General features: G+C 41.0%; 1 protein-coding gene across 2 annotated transcripts in view; it reads left to right on the forward strand.

The window, feature by feature from the left end:
- cpxm2 (carboxypeptidase X (M14 family), member 2) overlaps positions 1 to 20,776 on the forward strand; it is a 212,292-nt gene that overhangs the window by 155,186 nt on the left and 36,330 nt on the right. For both annotated transcript variants that reach the window (XM_072239466.1, XM_072239467.1), the window contains 3 exons: positions 3,510 to 3,633; positions 8,607 to 8,803; positions 8,926 to 9,105. In XM_072239466.1, coding sequence (XP_072095567.1) covers positions 3,510 to 3,633; positions 8,607 to 8,803; positions 8,926 to 9,105 — 501 coding nt within the window. The remainder of the gene's footprint in view (positions 1 to 3,509; positions 3,634 to 8,606; positions 8,804 to 8,925; positions 9,106 to 20,776) is intronic.

Consider the following 20,776-nt stretch of genomic DNA (forward strand, 5'->3'; position numbering starts at 1 on the left):
GGCTGCCTGGCACGTTCCATGTAATTGTAGTTTCCAACTGATTTAGAGGCTAACCGAACACCATTCCCTTTATATTGGCTCACCTATCTGTAAAATAAATGGCACACAAATTAATTTGTAGTCAGTAAACAAAGTTTTGCACATTACTGCACCTCTCCTCTCCTGCATGCACATAAGTGCATGTGCATACTCTCACAAAAACAGTATTAATTTAGTTAATCCATAACAAGGATAATATCCAGACTTGTTTTTTGATGTTTTGAACTACCTCATGTTGATAGCATGAGTATGCTTCCAGGTGAAATTAAAGCAATAATCCTGGCATTCTAACATTGATCACCATAACAGTATCCGCACTGTAATCTCAGGGTATTTAATCATGCACATAACCATTGCAAGTATCAAAAAGAATCCTATGGTGGCTTTGATTACAATGTATAATGACATCTGAAATTTGTTCAGATCCAGTTAGCAAGAGCAAAATATAACCTTTTTATCTGTTCATTAAGTTGATCTGTTAAGCATTAAGAGATGCCGTTTAGCAGAATGGATCCAGGTGAGCCCCAGATTTTCACTGTGAAGAGGAATTGAATGCTTTATCTCTCTGAAAAACTTCATATATATAAGTGTGATATGAATACTTCTAATTGGAAGCAATTAAATTTAATTTTCTCTGCAATGTGACAAAACATAATTTCATAGACGTTGAATAATAAAAACAAATTTCTTTATGTAAGCATGGTTTGCTGAGTGACCTCACCACAGTGCAAAAAGATATTAAAAAATTGAAACATTTGCTCGTAGCTGATCACAATATATACCAACACTAAAAAGGCAATGTTATAACAACCATGACAAGATTAACTTAATAATCATCTGCTTTAGGCATCAGTTTAAATTGACATCAAAATCTAGTCACAGTATGATCCCATTAAACAACATTAAGTAAACTGTTAACTGCAACCAGAACTGGTTAACTTCTTTATACAAATGCATAAAGGATTGAATATAATGGACATGTCAAATATTCCCTCTGTTTTAGTGAGTTCTACCTTTAACTTTTGTAAGGGAAGGCCTGCAGATGACAGGCCTTCCTATATTCATATATTGGATTAGTTCATGAGGAATAGAACTTTAATTTGAGTGACAAAAAACATGACATTCAAGTCAAAACCTTCAAGATAATTTTTAAAAATCCAAAAAGCCATTGAATTAAGATGTAGCATATAACAAAAGATGCTATGTTGATATTTGATTCAGATCCACCTAGTCTCACACCCTCACTTGTGCTACACAATCCTGTAATTTTTTTCCCCAATAGTTATCTAATTCCCTTATGAATTGCCGTATAACTCCAAATATTCATTATCTTCAGGATACAATGTTCTCGTTTCACGTTTTTTTTGGTCAATAGAGTAATCTGAGTCTTGTTATCAACTCTTCAGCTGTAAAACATTGTTTCTCTTTATTATGTTTTTAAACAATTCTGTCAATATTCATCTTATTCTACCTCTTTCTAAGAAGATAAAACCTGTGCTACTTGAATTTATTCACATGATTGGTATCACTCATCCCTGGAATAGTTCCCTAAACCTCTTTCTTCGTATCTCCTAAACTACAATGCTCCTAAATCAGGGGTTCCCAACCCGGGGATCCACAGACGCCTCCATTAATGGTATTGGTCCACGGCTTAAAAAAGGTTGGGAACCCCTGTTCTAGAACAGCATTGTGAGGGCAGCCAAAACTTTTCCAGTAGTGTAATTAACCCCTGCCCGAAATGGACATAGTTAGAATCATTCATATATTGATGAAGAGGTAATGCATTTGATTAGAAGAAAAAATTTGAAAAGCTATAGATGCTGGAAATCTGAAATAAAAATAGAAATTTTCAGCAGATCAGGCAGCATCCATGAAAGAGAAACCAGGTTAATATCTCTAGCATTTTTGTTTTTTAAAAATTTTAAATATTGAATATTAGTAGATTTCTTTTAGTTATCAAATCCTATTAAATTCACTCCCACTTCCCTCAGGGAATATCAACTTTGTGATGCTGCTCCTCTCTTCCAAGGGATTCCCGTCTGTCTCTTTCACCCTGTTTGCCCTCAAAAGTTTCCATTTTGCTTTTTTACCTTTGAGTGCAAGCAGTGCTGTGCACAGAGAGGAATGTTGCGTTTCTTGAAATCGGTCACATCTTCTGTGCAAAACACGCAAGTTGAAGGAGTATTTGCATTTATTTACTTTCTTTTCATATAAATCCCTGAAAGAGAATTTTACACCATATCACAATTTTTTCAATAGTGTGACAAAACTGACCATCAAGCATTTTTTTTACACTAATCCTCCCCTGACCTATTTTATTCTCCCTTCTTTCTCATCAACCATGAAAGTTCTGTCAGTCGTCTACATACTAGGGACAATTTACTGTATTTATTTAACCTACCGTTCTGCATGGTTTGTGCCGTGGGAGGAAATTGAAGCATTAGGCGGAAAGCTACACGGAGAGTGTGCAATCTCCACGAGGAGGACGCGCAATACGACACAGATGACACTGGAGGTCAGGGTTGAACCCAGATCTCTGGGGCTGGGATGCAGCAGCCACTGGATTAGCAGCCCTACTAGCTGTGCCACTGTCCCATCCTGCCTAGTAGCATTTTAGTAGCCATCCTAATTGTTTGAAGGCAATGTTAGTCTGCAGAAGCAGTTTCAGAGTAAACACAATTTCAAAGTTCAAAGTAAATTTATTATCAAAATACATATATGTATACAACCCTGAGATTTATTTTCTTGTGGTTATACTCAATAAATCTATAGAATAATAGCCTTAACAGAATCAATGAAAGACCATACCATATTGGGCATTCAACCAGTGTGCAAAAGAAAGCAAACTGTGCAAATACAAAAAGGAAAGAAATAGTAACAATAAATAGATAACTTTATACTCTATACTTAATTGTCACTAAACAATTGATACTAGAATGTACAATCATCACAGCGATATTTGATTCTGTGCTTCCTGCTCCCTGGATTACAAATCGATAGTAAATATTAAAAATTTAAATTATACATCATAAATAGAAAATAGAAAAATGGAAAGTAAAGTAGTGCAAAAAAAACCGAGAGGCAGGTCCGGATATTTGGAGGCTTCGGCCCAGAGCCGGGTCAATAAATAAACAGGAAATATCAAGAACATGTGATGAAAAGTCCTTGAAAATGAGTTCATAGGTTCTGGGAACATTTCAATGATGGGGCAATTGAAGTTGAGTGAATTTATCCCTTTTGGTTCAGAGCCTGATGGTTGTGGAGTAATAACTGTTCCTGATCCTGGTGACGTGGGTCCTGAGGCTTCTGAACCTTTTTCTTGATGGCAGCATCAAGAAGAGAGCATTTGGTTGAGTTGTAGGAGAAAATCTGAAAGAATAATATTCTGTCTTCACTCTATGGAATTTGCAACCTGTGATGTTGTCAGAGCCAACCACTTATTCTCAGTGATTGTACATTTTGTTGAATAGATGATGAAGATAGTTAATGAGCAGTGTCCAAACATCACCAGGATCTACAACATTGGCAAGAGCTATCAAGGAATGAAACTGTATGCCATCGAAATCTCTGATAATCCAGGAGTACATGAAGTTGGTAAGATTTACAGCTTCATTCCTTTTCTAAGATAAATGCTTTCTTTACCACAGATATTGCTTGGCTGTACACTGACAGAATTATTGCTTGCCTTCGAAATACCCTAAATATAAAATATATGTGAAAACCGTTTCTGCAATAAATTCCTCAAAACATCTGAACACGTGCAGGCAATGGCCTCTTGATTCAGACAAGCATTTTATCACTTTTTTACATTTTGGCACCGAAATAGAATTATTCTGTCTTTCAGCAAGTGGGCTAGATCTCAGACTTGGTAATCAGCTCAAGCCTCATTTCTCAGTACAATCCAAGAAGGTATTAAGAGATGAGGCCAATACCCAAGTGTTTCTTAGAGTCAGAGAGGCATGGTGCACTCCAGCACAGAAACAGGCCCTTTAGCCCATCTTGTCTATGCTGAATTGACATTCTGCCAAGTTCCATTGACCTGCGCCTGGACCATAGCCCTCTATGCTCCATCCATCCACGTACTTATCCAAACATTTCTTAAATGTTGAAATCAAACCTTCATCCACCACTTCTACCTGCAGCTCATTCCATATTCATATCACCCTCTGAGTGAAGAAGATCCCCCTCAGGCTCACTTTAAATTGGTGAGAGCCATCTTAAATTCGGGAACCACTTCATCGAGCAGTTCCATTCCATCTGCCAAAAGCGGAACTTCCCGATGGCCTAACATTTTAGATCCAATTTCCATTCCCATTCCTACATGTTGGTCCATGGTCTCCTCTTGTGCCAAGATGAGGGCACCCTCAGGGTAGAGGAACAACACCTTATATTCTGTCTGGGTAGCCTCCAACCAGATGGCATGAATATCAATTTCTCCTTCCGGTATACTTTATACTTTATTGTCGTCAAACAATTGGTACTAGAACGTACAATCATCATAGCGATATTTGATTCTGCGCTTCCCGCTCCCTGGATTACAAATCGATAGTAAATATTAAAAATTTAAATTATAAATCATAAATAGAAAATAGAAAAATGTGAAGTAAGGTAGTGCAAAAAAACCGAGAAGCAGGTCCGGATATTTGGAGGGTACGGCCCAGATCCAGGTCAGGATCTGTTCAGCAGTCTTGTCACAGTTGGAAAAAAGCTGTTCCCAAATCTGGCCGGTAAAAATAATTCCCTCCTCCTCCCCTTTTCTTCTATTCCCCACTCTGGCCTCTTACCTCTTTTCACTTACATATCACATCCCCCGGGTCCTCTCCTCCTTCCCATTCTCCTATGGTCCACTATCCTCTCCTATCAGATTCCTTCTTCTCCAGTCCTTTATCTTTTCAACCCAAATGGCTTCACCTATCAACTTCTAGCTATCCTCCTTCCTCTCCCCCCAACCTTTTTATTCTGGCATCTTCCCCCTTCCTTTTCAGTCCTGAAGAAGGGTCTCAGCCTGAAACGTTACCTGTTTATTCGTTTCCAAAGATGCTGCCGGACTTGCTAAGTTCCACCAGTATTTTGTGTGCCTTACTTTGGATTTCCAGCGACTGCAGACTTCCTCGTGTTTTTGGTTCCCTTTAAATATTTCACCTTTCACACTTAACCTATGACCTCAAGTTCCAGTCTCACCTAACCTCAGGGGAAGACAATTGCTTGCATTTACCCTGTCTATACCCCTCATAAACATCCCTTCATTCTCCTCCACTCTGGGGAATAGGGTCCTCACCTACTCAACCTTTCCCTGTAACCCAGGTCCTCAAGTCCGGGCAACATCCTTAGCAGCCGCTGATCTAGTCTGCTCACAAGCAAGAACCCAGCTCTGGCAGCTGTTCCGTGGCAGCTGAGGATGTGATTAAAATGTGAAGGGAGTAGAATTCAGAATATAAAGATGAAACAGGCTGTTTGATCAAGCTACCCAAATGATGTGGAGCTTACTTGCAATTAATCATGGAGCTATAGGTCTCCAATTAGGCACTGACTGAGAATCAAACTGACCTGCTGGTTGCTCCTGGGAGACAGGTGGCAGGCACAGGCCTCATGGCTGCAGTTAGCAGTGCTTTATTTGTGTGAGGAAGAGCATCCCTGCGCCTCTGAAACTATTAACCAATTTCCTTTCTGTATTGCTTTGACCTCTTTCGAGGAAATTAGGCCACTGAAGACCCATAATTTCAGCTGAGCAGTAACTGTCTGCTCTCACACTGAACAATAAAAGAAAACTGGAAATGTCCCCCTTCTGTCTCATTATCTTGAGATTGTCTAACTCACACCGAGTACAGGTGCAAGCCCATTTCTTCCTTCCCAGGCCACAATAACAAATCTTATTTCCACATGACAGAGGAACATTTATCAAGCGCGTTTGCACAAGATCACCCAAGGAGCAAATGTCAGGAAATGTAATGCAGCAAGGAACATTAATTGACCTCACTCTGAGTTGAGCAGCACTGTAGCATTGTGGTTAGTACAATGCTTGACAGCTCCAGCGATCCAGGTTCATTTCCTGCCACTGCCTGTAAGGAGTCTGTCTGCATGACCTCCCGCTGGGACATGTGGGTTTCCTCCCACAGTCCAAAGACATACTGGTAGAGGGTTTAATTGGTCATTATAAATTGTCCTGTGATTAGGCTAGCATTACAGTGGGGAATTGCTGGGAGGCGTGACTTGAAGAGATGGAATGGCCAATTCCATGCTGTATCTCATTAAATAAATAAATAAATGTTGCTGAAATCAGATTGAACTGAGGCTTCACTTACTTAAAAATAAATCTAAGTTCAAAGTTCGGAGTACATATATATCACCATATATAACCCTGAGATACATTTTCTAGCGGGCATAATCAATCATCTGTAGAATAATAACCATAAGTCAGGGGAGCAGACAGGAGATTTTGTGGACGTGAGAAGGACACCGCATGGTTTGTTGCCTCCTGGGTGCCAGGGTCCGAGATGTCTCTGACCGGGTGCACGACATGCTGGTACGAGAGGGAAAGCAACCAGAAGTCGTGATACATGTTGGCACCAACGACATAGGCAGGAAGAGGGATGAGATCCTGAAGTGTGAGTCTCGGGAACTAGGCAGAAGGCTGAAGAACAGGACCTCAAGGGTGGCGTACTCAGGATTGCTGCCAGTGCTACGTGACGGTGATGGTAAGAATTGGAGGAGATGGCAGGTGAATGCATGGCTGAGGAGTTGGTGCAGGGAGCAGGGTTTTAGATTTTTGGATCATTGGGATCTCTTCTGGGGAAGGTGGGACCTGTACAGATTGGATGGATTGCACCTGAACTCGAGGGGGAGCAATATCCTTGCAGGTAGGTTTGCTAGCATGGTTTGGGAGAGTTTAAACTAATTTGTGAGGGGGATGGGACCCAGAGCAAGACAGCAGTGAAAGAAGTGCATGGAGTAAAGCCAGATCTAACATACAGAGAGGCTTTGAGGAAAGAGAAGCAGAATAAACGGTGTAAAGACAGTAAGGTAGAAGGGCTGAAATGTGTGTACCTCAATGCAAGAAGCATCAGGAATAAAGGTGATGAACTGAGAGCTTGGATACACACATGGAATTATGATGGCCATTACAGAGACTTGGCTGGCACCAGGGCAGGAATGGATTCTCAATATTCCTGGATTTCAGTGCTTTAAAAGGGATAGAGAGGGTGGAAAAAGGGGAGGAGGGGTGGCATTACTGGTCAGGGATACTATTACAGCTACAGAAAGGGTGGGTAATGTAGCAGGATCCTCTTTTAAGTCAATATGGGTGGAAGTCAGGAACAGGAAGGGAGCAGTTACTCTATTGGGGGTATTCTATAGGCCCCCTGGTAGCAGCAGAGATACAGAGGAGCAGATTGGGAGGCAGATTTTGGAAAGGTGCAAAAATAACAGGGTTGTTATCATGGGTGACTTTAACTTCCCTAATATTGATCGGCACCTGATTAGTTCCAATGGTTTAGATGGGGCAGAGTTTGTTAAGTGTGTCCAGGATGGATTCCTGTCACAGTATGTGGACAGGCCGACTAGGGGAATTGCTATACTAGATCTAGTACTAGGTAATGAACCGGGTCAGGTCACAGATCTCTCAGTGGGTGAGCATCTGGGGGACAGTGACCACCACTCCCTGCCCTTTAGCATTATCATGGAAAATATAATTTTATTGTGACAAGCATCTGGGGAGATTAACAGCTTTTTAATGAAAGAATCAAAAATTACAAATAACAAAGTCAATTTAATGTAGTAATAAGCAGATGGAGGTGCAGTTAAAAAAAACATGTTAAGTTACCCACCATGCTCGCAATCAGACTGCCGATGCTTTCAAAAGGCATAAGTTCAGTATTGTCTTCGTGTAATTATGCTGTAAGTTTCCAGTGAAGTCATCTCAGCCCAACTGCTATTTGTACTTCAAGGAAGACTCAAAAAAAAATCTCTCAGAGGTAGAAAGGAACAAGCCTTGAAGAAAAGGGGTTCAAAACAAACTGGAGGAATCAGTGAGTCTAAGATCCAATTACCCACATGACTAGGCATTTGATGTTCAAATTCAATTTATTATCAAAGAACATACTGTATATGTCACCATATACAACCCTGAGATTCATTTTCTTGAGGGCATATTCAGTAAATCAAAGAAACAATAGAATCAATGAAAGACCACACCCAACAGGGCAAAGAAACAGTGTACAGAAGGCAACAAACTGTGCAAGTCGAGAAGAAAAAAAATAAGCAATAAATATCAAAGACATAAGATGAAGAGTCCTTGAACATGACAATGTGCATAACAAGGTTTTGAAATAGATGACAATGGAGAAAGCGGATGAAGAATCACTCAGTCAGAACACAAAATAAAAAGGAAGACTCAGTTATCTTTTCCGAAACTTAATCCAGTGTATTTTCTTTTTACTTATAAGAGTTTATTGGATGAAGTAGCCTTTTGATTGTATTGCTGAGGAAGGAAGATTGAATCAATCTGGGGTAAGTTGTGGGTCTGTATGTTTTTGTTGTGTATGAAGTAATTTTTGATGTGTTTGAACTAGGGGAGCCTGAATTCCATTACTCTGCAGGAGCTCGTGGTAATGAAGTGCTTGGGCGTGAGCTGCTGCTCTTACTGATGCAGTTCATGTGCCATGCCTACCTGGCAGGAAATCCACGAATCAAGCATCTGGTAGAGGAGACGAGGATTCATCTGTTACCTTCTATTAATCCTGATGGTTATGAGAAATCTTTTGAGATGGTGAGTTTACATTTACCTTCTTGTTACTGTTACTCTCTCCAGCCATTCATACCAAGTAAAACCACTGCAGTTTTCCTGTCGCTTGTGTTTGAATATTTCATCCTTTCTGTATTGCGTTTCAGGGTTCAGAATTGGCAGGCTGGTCTTTGGGACGTTGGACTCACGATGGTATCGACATCAATCACAACTTTCCTGATCTCAATTCTGTCTTTTGGCAAGCTGAAGAACGCAGATGGGGGTATAAGAAAGTGAACAATCACCATCTACCAATCCCTGAGTGGTATTTATCCAAAAACGCCACTGTGAGTCATCCATATACACACAAGTCATATATAAAGTAATTTTTCAATGCTGATAAATTGTAAGTAAATAAAGATTATTTCATGACCTTTAGTCACAAAATACATCAAGAGCTATGGAGAGAGAGCAGAAAGCTTGGCATTGAGATTGAGGATCAGTTACAATCATATGGCATGATAGAGCAAGCTTGAAGGGCCAAATGGCCTTCTGTTCCAATCTAAATAGGTTTGTTCATTCGTTTTATGTCATGTCATATTATGTGGGCATTCATGGTCTTTCCATGACCATGATTGTTCTTGGCAAATTTTTTCTACAGAAGTTGTTTGCCATTGCCTTCTTCTGGGCAGTGTCTTCACAGGATGGGTGACCCCAGCCATCGTCAATACTCCTCAGAGGTTGTCTGTCTGGTATCAGTGGTCACATAACTAGGACTTGTGATATGCACCAGCTGCTCATACGACCATCCACCGCCTGCTCTTAAGGCTTCATGTGACCCTGATCAGGGGGATAAGCAGGTGCTACACCTTGTCCAAGGGTGACCTGCTGGCTAGCGGAGGGAAGGAGCGCCTTACACCACCTTTGGTAGAGACGTATCTCCACCCCACCACCTGACCTAAGCAGGTAAACCTGTCTAGTATTGTCAATATCTGATGAACATTGAAAAGCTTTGTTTGGCACACCATCCAAACAGATAATTCCAGTAAAACAGTGCATTGAAGTTACACAAGGGAAAGCAATAACAGAATGCAGTATAAAGTGTCACAGTTACAGAGAAAGTGCAGTGCAGGCAGACAATAAAGTACAAGACTACAACCATGTAGATTATGGAGTCAAGAGTCCATGCTTGAGATTGCTCAGTAGTCTTATAACATTGAATCAAGCTGTTCTTGAGCCTGATAGTCTGTGCTTTCAGGTATTGGTATCTTCTGCCTGATGGGAGGGGGTAGGAGAGGAGAGAATTCCAGGGTCTTTGATTATGTTGGCTCCCTTACTGAGGCACTGAGAAATGTAGACCGAGGGAGGAGAGGCTGGTTTCTGTGATGTGCTGAGCTGCATCCGAAATTCTCTGCAGTTTCTGGCAGCGTCAGGGGGAGCAGTTACCACACCAAGCCAAGATGCATCTGGATAGGAAGCTTTCTGTGGTGCTTAGATAAAAGTTGGTGAGGGTCAAAGGGGATTTCTTTAGCCTCCTGAGGAAGCAGAGCCAGTAATGGGCTTCCTTGGCCATGGCATCAATGTGGTTGGACTAGGACAGGATCTTAGTGTTTTCAACCCCTCAGCCTCAGCACCATTGATGTAAACAGTAACATATATTCCACCTTCACACCTCTCCCCCCCCACATCCTCTCCCCCCTCCCCCACAAACACTTTATTTTTCTATGCTCCCATGATTTCATTTCCAGCAAGGGGACAGAACAGAACCAAACTGAGTACAGGAAACCTCCAAATTATCGTGGGGGAGTGGTGGGTGGGAGTGCATTAACTGAAAATGGTCTATATCTTGATTTTCTTTAATGTGGAACTATGTCATCTATGTAATTGAAATGCAATTGAAAATCTTGTGGTTTTTCTACTATTTTTTTCATAAATTTCTTAAGAGTGCATTTTTATTCCCTATTCCAGTTTTTATGCAAATTCCATAAGGGTGAATTTCCAATTATTCAAACTAGTCTTTTGTTGGGGGGGAGGGGTCACCCATAGAAATAAAATATCCATCTCATTAAAGTTGAAGCCTTTAGTGACTTTTTTACATTACATTTTCTTAATTCGATCCAGATTACAGAGATTACAGTTAAAATAACTCATCCCAAGAAGAAAGCTGTTAAAAAGAGACATAAAATACTGCAGATGCTGGCATATGGAGCTAAAATCAAGCTGCAGGAGGAACTCAGTGGATTGAGCTGTATCTGTGCATAGGTGATTAAGGGTGATCTACAGGGGTCAGTAATGAGACTGCTCCTTTTCATGTTTTATGTCAGTGATCTGGATGATGGAATTGATAGCTTTGTGGCCAAGTTTGAGGATGATACAAAGATACATGGAGGGGCAGGTTGTGCTGAGGAAGCAGGGAGTCTGCAGAAGTATGTAGATAGATTTGGAGAATGGATAAAGAAGTGGCAGATGGATTACAGTATTGGGAAGTGTATGGTCATGCACTTCGGGAGAAGGAATAAAGGCATAGACTATTTTATAAATAGGGAACAAATTCAGAAACCAGAGGTGCAAAGGGACTTAGGAGTCCTCATGCAGGATTCCCTAAATATTAATTTGCAGGTTGAGTAGGTAGTAGGAAAGGCATATGTAAAGTTAGCATTCATTTCCAGAGGACTAGAATATATAAGGCATTGGTCAGATTGCATTTGGAGTATTGTGAGCAAATGTGGGTCCTTTACCTAAGAAAGGATGTACTGGCATTGGTGAAGCTCTAGAGGTTTGCAAGAATGATCCTGGCAATGAAAGGGTTAATCGATGAGTTGCAGTTGATGGCTCTGGGCCTCTACTCACTAGAGTTTAGAAGAATGATGAGGGATCTCATCAACACCTATTGATCACTTAGGTAGAGTGGAACTGGAGATGATGCTTCCAGTACTGGGGGAGCCTCGGACCAGAGGGCACAGCCTCATAACAGAAGGACTTCATTTTAGAATAGAAATGAGGAGAAATTTCTTTTAGCAGAGGGAGGTTAATCTGTGGAATTTATTGCCACAGACTGCTGTGGAGGCTATATCATTGGTATATTTAAAGCAAAAGGTTGATAGATTCTTCTTAGGTCAGGGCATCAAAGGTTCTGTGGAGAGGGCAAGAGAATGGGGTTGAGAGGGATGATAAATCAGCCGTGGATGAGTGGCAGAGCAGACTCAATGGGATGAATGGCCTATTTCTGCTAGTATGCCTTATGGTCTTTCTGTAGTACCAAAGAGGTGGCTGACATTTCAGGTTGTGACCCTGTATCAGGATCACTGTGCCTCCACAGATGCTGCTTGACCTGATGAGTTAGTGGTTAAGTGTTCCTTTCATATAGCAGCACCACTCTCAGTCACTCTGAATAGATGACTGCCTAAAGGAATAACATTTAGCTGCTGCTCTGACGGGGAGCTGGGACTCCAGCAATGGTTGAGAAAGTGGAAGTGAAAAGCACTGAAGCATCTTTTTGAGAACAGCTTGCATGCAGTTTGTAAGTCCAGAGCTGGGTTTATGCTCCCACTGGTTTTGAGGAATCTACCCTGTGGTGATTTCAATGCCTGCACTTGAGACTGTTTCCACTTAATAAACAGATGGCATTGAATAGCTTGGGATAGACACGATGTAAAAAATATGGTCCTGTGAACAGATAAAGATGTACTCTCTACATCTGTCACCCGTAAGTTTGGTTAAGCATAAATTGCCTCATGACTGGTTTTTATCTAACTAGACATAACATTGTTCTACAATATGTAGTTCTGTACAGACACCTAAGGTGGTTCAAAACAAAAATGAATTAATATAATTATAGGAACTAGTGTCATGGTAGTGTAGTGGTTAGCACAACACTTTACAATACCAGTGACCCCAGTTCAATTCCCGTTGCTGTCTGTGAGGAGTTTAAAGACGTACCAGTTGATAGGTTGATACCGTTGTAAGTTGTCCCTTGATTAGGCTAGGGTTATATTGGGGTTGCTGGGCAGAGTGCCTCGAAGGGCCTATTCCATGTTGTATCGCAATAAATAAGTAAGTAGTTTATCACTTCAGAGACCAATGATAATACCATTGCTAGGAACTGCCATTTTAAGTAAGGACCATAACTTAGCTATACTTCACCTCAACAACAATTTGTTGCTTATCTATATAAAATTATACTTCCTGTTGATTATGGTTTTATTATGGGTATTTTTAAGCCACATCAATCCTTGCCTGGACCAAGGGTATCATTTTAATTTATTCTCCAGCAGTCTTGATTAGATCTTGACTTGAATAGCTGATCTTCACATCAAGCACTACCAACCTTTTAACCAATTCCTTGTCTATTTTCATCCCACCTAATTAAATCACTACCTCCTATTTCTCTGCAATATTGGGTGCCTTCTCAACCTTGGTGAAGGTAGATGCTATTTCATCTCCAAAGTAAGAGAATTTTGTAGTCAGAGGGAAAAGGTGAAACCAGTCTGCATATGCTCAGAAACAGAGGATACCTGAAAGTATGTTTTCAGTCCATTGAAAGAGTAGTAAACTTTAGTGACGTGCTTGATTATTACAAGCTATCAGATACTTCTACCCCAGAATCTGAGTCGACCATATTAAAATATTTCATTATTTGGAGGTCCTTTATGGGGTCACATTTAAGCCTTCTATTTTTTGAAATAATAGAGATGATCCTTTCATCCTTTCCAAAATAGTTAGACCTCATTGTTCAGGAGGCATCTGCTGTATATTTATTGCATCTTCTCCTGTGTTTCAATATCATTCTTGATAATGACCTAGCCTCAATACCAAACTCCAAGTGAAGTCTAACCAAGATTCAATGCAACTTGTTATATCTCTTGAAGTAAACATGTATGCTTGTTTTGCTTTTGTTTACTCCATATTGACCTGTGTTACATTTTTAAATGATTTGTACAATATAGTCAAATAAAATGCTCGTAGTTTCCTTTAAAAGTTTTACCTGCAATTATGCCTGAATTTATTTTCCAATGTTATGAATAATCTACAAACATCCTTCTGCCCCCTTCCTTTCCAGTCCCGATAATGAGCCTCGGTTTAAAACTTCGGTTGTTAATTCCCCTCCATAGGTGCCACTTGACTTGCTGAATTCCTCCAGCATTTGTGTGTGTTGCCGTAGGTTATGGGTTCCCAACCTGGAGTCCACGGACCCCTTGCCTAATTAAGTTGGTCCAAGGCATAAAAAAATGCTGGGAGCTCCTGCTCTAAATTATAAATGTTGTATTTATAATATCTCCTCATGCTGTCCTCCTCATCATTTGCTGCCTTCTCTTTGAAAATTTAGAACTTGGTTCCATAGTCCAAACTGTTAATTACAAATAACTATAGCACCAGCTGTGAATTTTTGCAATTCATTTCCCATCTTCTGCTTAGTGCCCGGATAGTGGAGGGCACCCCTGTGGCTGTCCCCCTCAGCAACAAATATCTTGTTCTGGATGCTGTTGAGGGGGATGACCAGACGGGGGGGGGGCGCCCACGGTGACCGGGTCTCTGGCACTGAGCCTGGCGCTGTTGTGCAGGAGAGAAGGAGGGTGAAGAGAAATGCGGTAGTCGTGGGGGATTCCATAGTCACAGGAACAGACAGGAGATTGTGTGAGCCTGACAGAGATACCCACATGGCGTGTTGCCTCCCAGGTGCCAGGGTACGGGATGTCTCGGATCGGGTCCTGAATATTCTAAAGGGGGAGGCTGAGCAGCCAGTTGTCTTGGTACATGTTGGTACCAATGACATAGATAGGACAAAGGAGGAGGTCCTGAAGAGAGATTTCCAGGAGTTAGGAAGGAAGCTGAGAAGCAGGACCTCCAGGGTAGTAATCTCGGAATTGCTACCTTTGCCACGTGCTAGCGAGGGCAAGAGTAGTCGGATCAGGCAGATGAATGCGTGGCTGAGAGACTGGTGTAGGGGGCAGGGCTTCAGATTCTTGGATAATTGAGATCTCTTCTGGGGGAAGTATGACCTGTTCAAAAAGGACAGGTTACACCTGAACCCGAAGGGGACCAATATCCTGGCGGGAAAGTTTAATAGAGCTGTTAGGGAGGGTTTAAACTAATTTGGCAGGGGGATGGGAACCGGAATGATAGAGCGGAGGAAGGGGAAAACAGAAATAAATCTAAGTGACCAGTAAAGATGTCAGGAAAGACAGGCAGGTGATGGGGCAAATGTGTAGCCATTGGGATGAGTTGCAGTGCAATAAAGTTGCAGTGAAATCAAAGCAAAAAGTATCAAATACTGGTCTTAAGGTGTTGTACTTAAATGCACGCAGCATAAGAAATAAGGTGGATGATCTTGTTGTACAGCTACAGATTGGCAGGTATGATATTGTGGCCATCACTGAGACCTGGCTAAAGGATGCATGTCTCTGGGAGCTGAACGTCCAAGGATACACGGTGTATCGGAAGGATAGGAAGGTAGGCAGAGGGGGAGGCATGGCTTTATTGGTAAGAAATGATATTAAATCATTAGAAAGAGGTGATATAGGATCGGAAGGTGCAGAATCTTTATGGGTTGAGCTAAGGAATAGCAGGGGTAGAATGACCCTGATGGAAGTTATTTATAGGCCTCCAAACAGCTGCAGGGATGTGGACTACAAATTACAACTGGAAATAGAAAAGGCTTGTCAGAAGGGCAGTGTTATGATAATTGTGGGGGATTTTAACATGCGAGTAGATTGGAAAAATCAGGTCGGCACTGGATCTCAAGAGAGAGAATTTGTAGAATGTCTACGAGATGGCTTTTTAGAACAGCTTGTTGTTGAGCCCGCAAGGGGATCGGCTGTACTGGATTGGGTATTGTGTAATGAACCGGAGGTGATTGGAGAGATTGAAGTGAAGGAACCCTTAGGAGACAGTGATCATAACATGATTGAGTTCACTGTGAAATTAGAAAAAGAGAAGCCAAAATCTGATGTGTTGGTGTTTCAGTGAAGTAAAGGAAACTACAGTGGCATGAGAGAGGAACTGGCCAAAGTTGACTGGAAAGAGACACTGGCGGGAAAGACGGCAGAGCAGCAGTGGCTGGAGTTTATGCGAGAAATGAGGAATGTGCAAGACAGGTATATTCCAAAAAAGAAGAAATTTTCGAGTGGAAAAAAGATGCAACCGTGGTTGACAAGAGAAGTCAAAGCCGAAGTTAAGGCTAAGGAGAGGGCATACAAGGAAGCAAAAATTAGTGGGAAGACAGAGGATTGGGAAGTCTTTAAAACCTTACAAAAGGAAACCAAGAAGGTCATTAAGAGAGAAAAGATTAACTATGAAAGGAAGCTAGCAAATAATATCGAAGAGGATACTAAAAGCTTTTTCAAGTATATAAAGAGTAAAAGACAGGTGAGAGTAGATATAGGATGGATAGAAAATGATACTGGAGAAATTGTAATGGGAGATGAGGAGATGGCAGAGGAACTGAACAAGTATTTTGCATCAGTCTTCACTGAGGAAGACAGCAGGATACCGGACACTCAAGGGTGGCAGGGAAGAGAAGTGTGCGCAGTCACAATTACGACAGAGAAAGTACTCAGGAAGCTGAATAGGCTAAAGCTCGATAAATCTCCTGGACCAGATGGAATGCACCCTAGTGTTCTGAAGGAAGTAGCTGTGGAGATTGCGGAGGCATTAGCAATGATCTTTCAAAAGTCGATAGATTCTGGCATGGTTCCGGAGGACTGGAAGATTGCAAATGTCACTCTGCTATTTCAGAAGGGGGCAAGGAAGCAAAAAGGAAATTATAGACCTGTTAGCTTGACGTCGGTGGTTGGGAAGTTGTTGGAGTCGATTGTCAAGGATGAGGTTACAGAGTACCTGGAGGCATATGACAAGATAAGCAGAACTCAGCATGGATTCCTTAAAGGAAAATCCTGCATGACAAACCTATTACAATTTTTTGAGGAAATTACCAGTAGGCTAGACAAGGGAGATGCAGTGGATGTTGTATATTTGGATTTTCAGAAGGCCTTTGACAAGGTGCCACACATGAGGCTACTTAACAAGATAAGAGCCCATGGAATTACAAGAAAGTTACATACGTGGATAGAGCGTTGGCAGATTGGCAGGAAACAGAGAGTGGGAATAAAGGGATCCTATTCTGGTTGGCTGCCGGTTACTAGTGGTGTTCCACAGGGATCAGTGTTGGGGCCACTTCTTTTTACATTGTACATCAACGATTTGGATTATGGAATAGAGGGCTTTGTGGCTAAGTTTGCTGATGATACGAAGATAGGTGGAGGGGCCGGTAGTGCTGAGGAGACGGAGAGTCTGCAGAGAGACTTGGATAGATTGGAAGAATGGGCAGAGAAGTGGCAAATGAAGTACAATGTTGGAAAGTGTATGGTTATGCACTTTGGCAGAAAAAATAAACGGGCAGACTATTATTTAAATGGGGAAAGAATTCAAAGTTCTGAGATGCAACGGGACTTGGGAGTCCTCGTACAGGATTCCCTTAAGGTTAACCTCCAGGTTGAGTCGGTAGTGAAGAAGGCGAATGCAATGTTGGCATTCATTTCTAGAGGAATAGAGTATAGGAGCAGGGATGTGATGTTGAGGCTCTATAAGGCGCTGGTGAGACCTCACTTGGGGTACTGTGGGCAGTTTTGGTCTCCTTATTTAAGAAAGGATGTGCTGACGTTGGAGAGGGTACAGAGAAGATTCACTAGAATGATTCCGGGAATGAGAGGGTTAACATATGAGGAATGTTTGTCTGCTCTTGGACTGTATTCCTTGGAGTTTAGAAGAATGAGAGGAGACCTCATAGAAACATTTCGAATGTTAAAAGGCATGGACAGAGTGGATGTGGCAAAGTTGTTTCCCATGATGGGGGAGTCTAGTACGAGAGGGCATGACTTCAGGATTGGAGGGCGCCCTTTCAGAACAGAAATGCGAAAAAATTTTTTTAGTCAGAGGGTGGTGAATCTATGGAATTTGTTGCCACGGGCAGCAGTGGAGGCCAAGTCATTGGGTGTCTTTAAGGCAGAGATTGATAGGTATCTGAGTAGCCAGGGCATCAAAGGTTATGGTGAGAAGGCGGGGCAGTGGGACTAAATAGGATAAAATGGATCAGCTCATGATAAAATGGCGGAGCAGACTCGATGGGCGGAATAGCCTACTTCTGCTCCTTTGTCTTATGGTCTTATGGTCTTATCTCAATATCATCCTTCATTCCCACGCTCTGAATTCTACCTTTTAGACAGCCAGATGACCGCTATGTTACCTGTGCTCAAATTTGTTACGATCATACTGTATTCATTAATTTGTTATGGTACAGTATATCTGCTGCATTACCCTTGTCAACTACCTTCACAAATGAGGCGTCATGATTAAAGGTATCAAAATAGCAATTAGGATAAGGGCCATTATTGACTAAGGGGAACTTTCCCTGTTGGTGTAAATGTTGACATTACCATATTACAGCTTTCTGTTTGTTGTTTCTTCTTTCATTTTCGCCCAGCTGTGCTGCTTCTAGCTTCTGATGTTAAGCTGCTTGTTAAGCCTGTTTTTTTTAAACTAAGGATGATGTGAACCATATACCAGTCCTCCCTGACTGCATCATTATCCAACAAATTATTAAATTTTTGTAATAATATCGCTTTCCTAAATTCTTTCAGAATGCATGGATGCAAGCTGCTTTAACCAGCTGTTTTATAGGTTGAATTAGATTATTGTTCAATATTTTCCTGTTATTTTAAATGCTGTTCTGTAATCATTAGTCTCATCTTCCAGTGTCATCTCCATGATTGGTGTCTATGGTAAGTATTCAAGCAAAGTAATTATGTTACGTTTCTTAAATACAAGAGGTTTTGCAGATGCTGGAAATCTGACCTGAGCTGCTGTGTTGCTCCAGCATTTTGTTTGTGTTGCTATGTTACATCCCTGACAATTTGCTGTCTGTGACTGCAGTTTTCTCCTGTCTATTACTTAATGGCATTACTTTTGTTTGTAGTTTTACTTTTAATCATGTGACTAGAGAACATCTTGCTATATTTATTCAGGTTCTTTGAATCTTTTTCTATCATCGGTGTTTCTTGGCCTTACACCCTTGTTCCCTGTGATGCTTTTTCTGATGGGTAGACAGAACATTATCCTGCCCTTATTCTCAATTATCTCCTTTTCTGTTGGAACATTTATTTTCCTTCATTATATTACCTGGAATATTGACCTGAAACTTTGGCCTGGTCTTTTCTTGGTTTTGCCTGAAATTTCACATGATGCTATAATAGATCGATTACAGTGTATCCTTTGACAATGTCCTGTCAGAGATCATTCACTGTCCTACTTTAGTTATATTTAAGTTTGTTTCATTTTATGTGGATTCTGCTCCCCTCTGTCTTACTCATTGAAATCTTGGGCCATTTTCTTTCTTGGCCACTTTACTATGGCACTGATTCCATTTTGCTTTCCTTTATACAGTTCCTTCCTTTCCTGATGAAGTTTAATTACATATCTGACTATGTAAAGAACTGAAGATTGAAGGGTGAAGAACTGAAGAGAACTTTACTAACCATTAAAACCTCAAAATAGTTGCTGTTCCTCTCTTGAAATGCTCAAATACAAAAGTGGAACCTAGAGAAATGGCACTTCATTGCTTTTCCAAGATGTCTTCTCCTGGAAATGACAACAAAATAATAATACAAGTAACTTGGGATTTAGTATCAAAGTGAAGAATGCAGCCAGTTAATATAAGGCTGCTCTTTCATCCAGTCAGAATATGATGGTAACAAAGAGCTCTTGGCTAACCCATGTGGGGATTGTAAAAATTTGGATTTAATGCAATGTCTGTAATATCATCAGTGACATTATCCAAATATTTAACATGTTTTTATTGTGTTCAGAATGTGGCCATTGCTGACTAGAACAGTTTTAACTGCCAAGGTATTGTTGTCTTCAAATGTGTTGCATCTCCTTTGCAAGGAGTCTTCTGTAATTATGTTTCATTAATTTTCTTTCAAGTTCACAAAATGAAACTCTTCAGCTCGACTTGCAAATTGTTCACCAATCCAATGTAAATTATATGAGCACAGTGGCCTCGCATGGTCCACCTGCAAGTTGTTAGCATGCAAAAGCTTGAGTTACCAAGTAAATGTGAAACAGATGGGTAAGCAGTGAAAATTCTCATAAGTGCACACCAGTGTCAGCAGTAAAATAGTTTCTGTAAAGTCTAATTCGTTTTGCATACTCCTGTGGCAAGTGAAACAGCATTCAGTTTAGAAAATGCAAAGACGCAATTTTACAGTCCCCTTTTCATGAGAGCAAACACAGAAATGGCACCAAGGTAAATCAATGCTGGATGATGGGGGCCTTCAGCTGTGAAGTAAATATCTGTCACTCCACATCAGAAAATATTCCCTTTATTGAAATATTACTGTTAGTGTCTTCTTGGCATTTCTTGTGGCTCCTAACCAAGCTTCAGAAGAATTCCTCGACAGTAGCAGTACGATTTATTTTTCATCTCCCCTATTTTATATGGACTTGACTTTATTGACTCTCACGCCCATTTGTTCTTCTTTAATGCCACCATCGCTGGAATAACAGTTGGCGGGTTTTAGACAGGTGCAAAATGGAGTTAACTTCCAAGTCAGCCCACCAACAAGAGTGATGTGGATGGATTAGCAGTTGGGTTGGCAGAACGAATCTTCACCCAAGTCAACAAAGGATGGGGACATTTACATGCACAGTATGTGTTGGAATCTGGAGTGCAGTGTCCACGGATGGAGGCCATTCCGTTGTGGCATTCGAGCAGGAACTTGGTAAAAGTATATGATGGGAAAACAATTTGCAAGGCTATGGAGAAAGAGCTTGTCAGTGAAATTAAACAGTTCCTGTGGTAGAGACATGATGGGCTGAATGGCCTCATGTTGTTTTGTAAACGTTTTGTGATTCTATGGTGTCACAAAAGAGGACAGAAGTTCAGAGAGTGCTAACTTTCCAAACTCCCCAAAGTTACAGCATATGAATATAATATGTAAAAAAGTATGGGTAATCTGAGTATGA

This window comes from Mobula birostris, chromosome 21 (assembly GCF_030028105.1).
Source record: "Mobula birostris isolate sMobBir1 chromosome 21, sMobBir1.hap1, whole genome shotgun sequence".
Lineage (NCBI taxonomy): Eukaryota > Metazoa > Chordata > Chondrichthyes > Myliobatiformes > Myliobatidae > Mobula > Mobula birostris.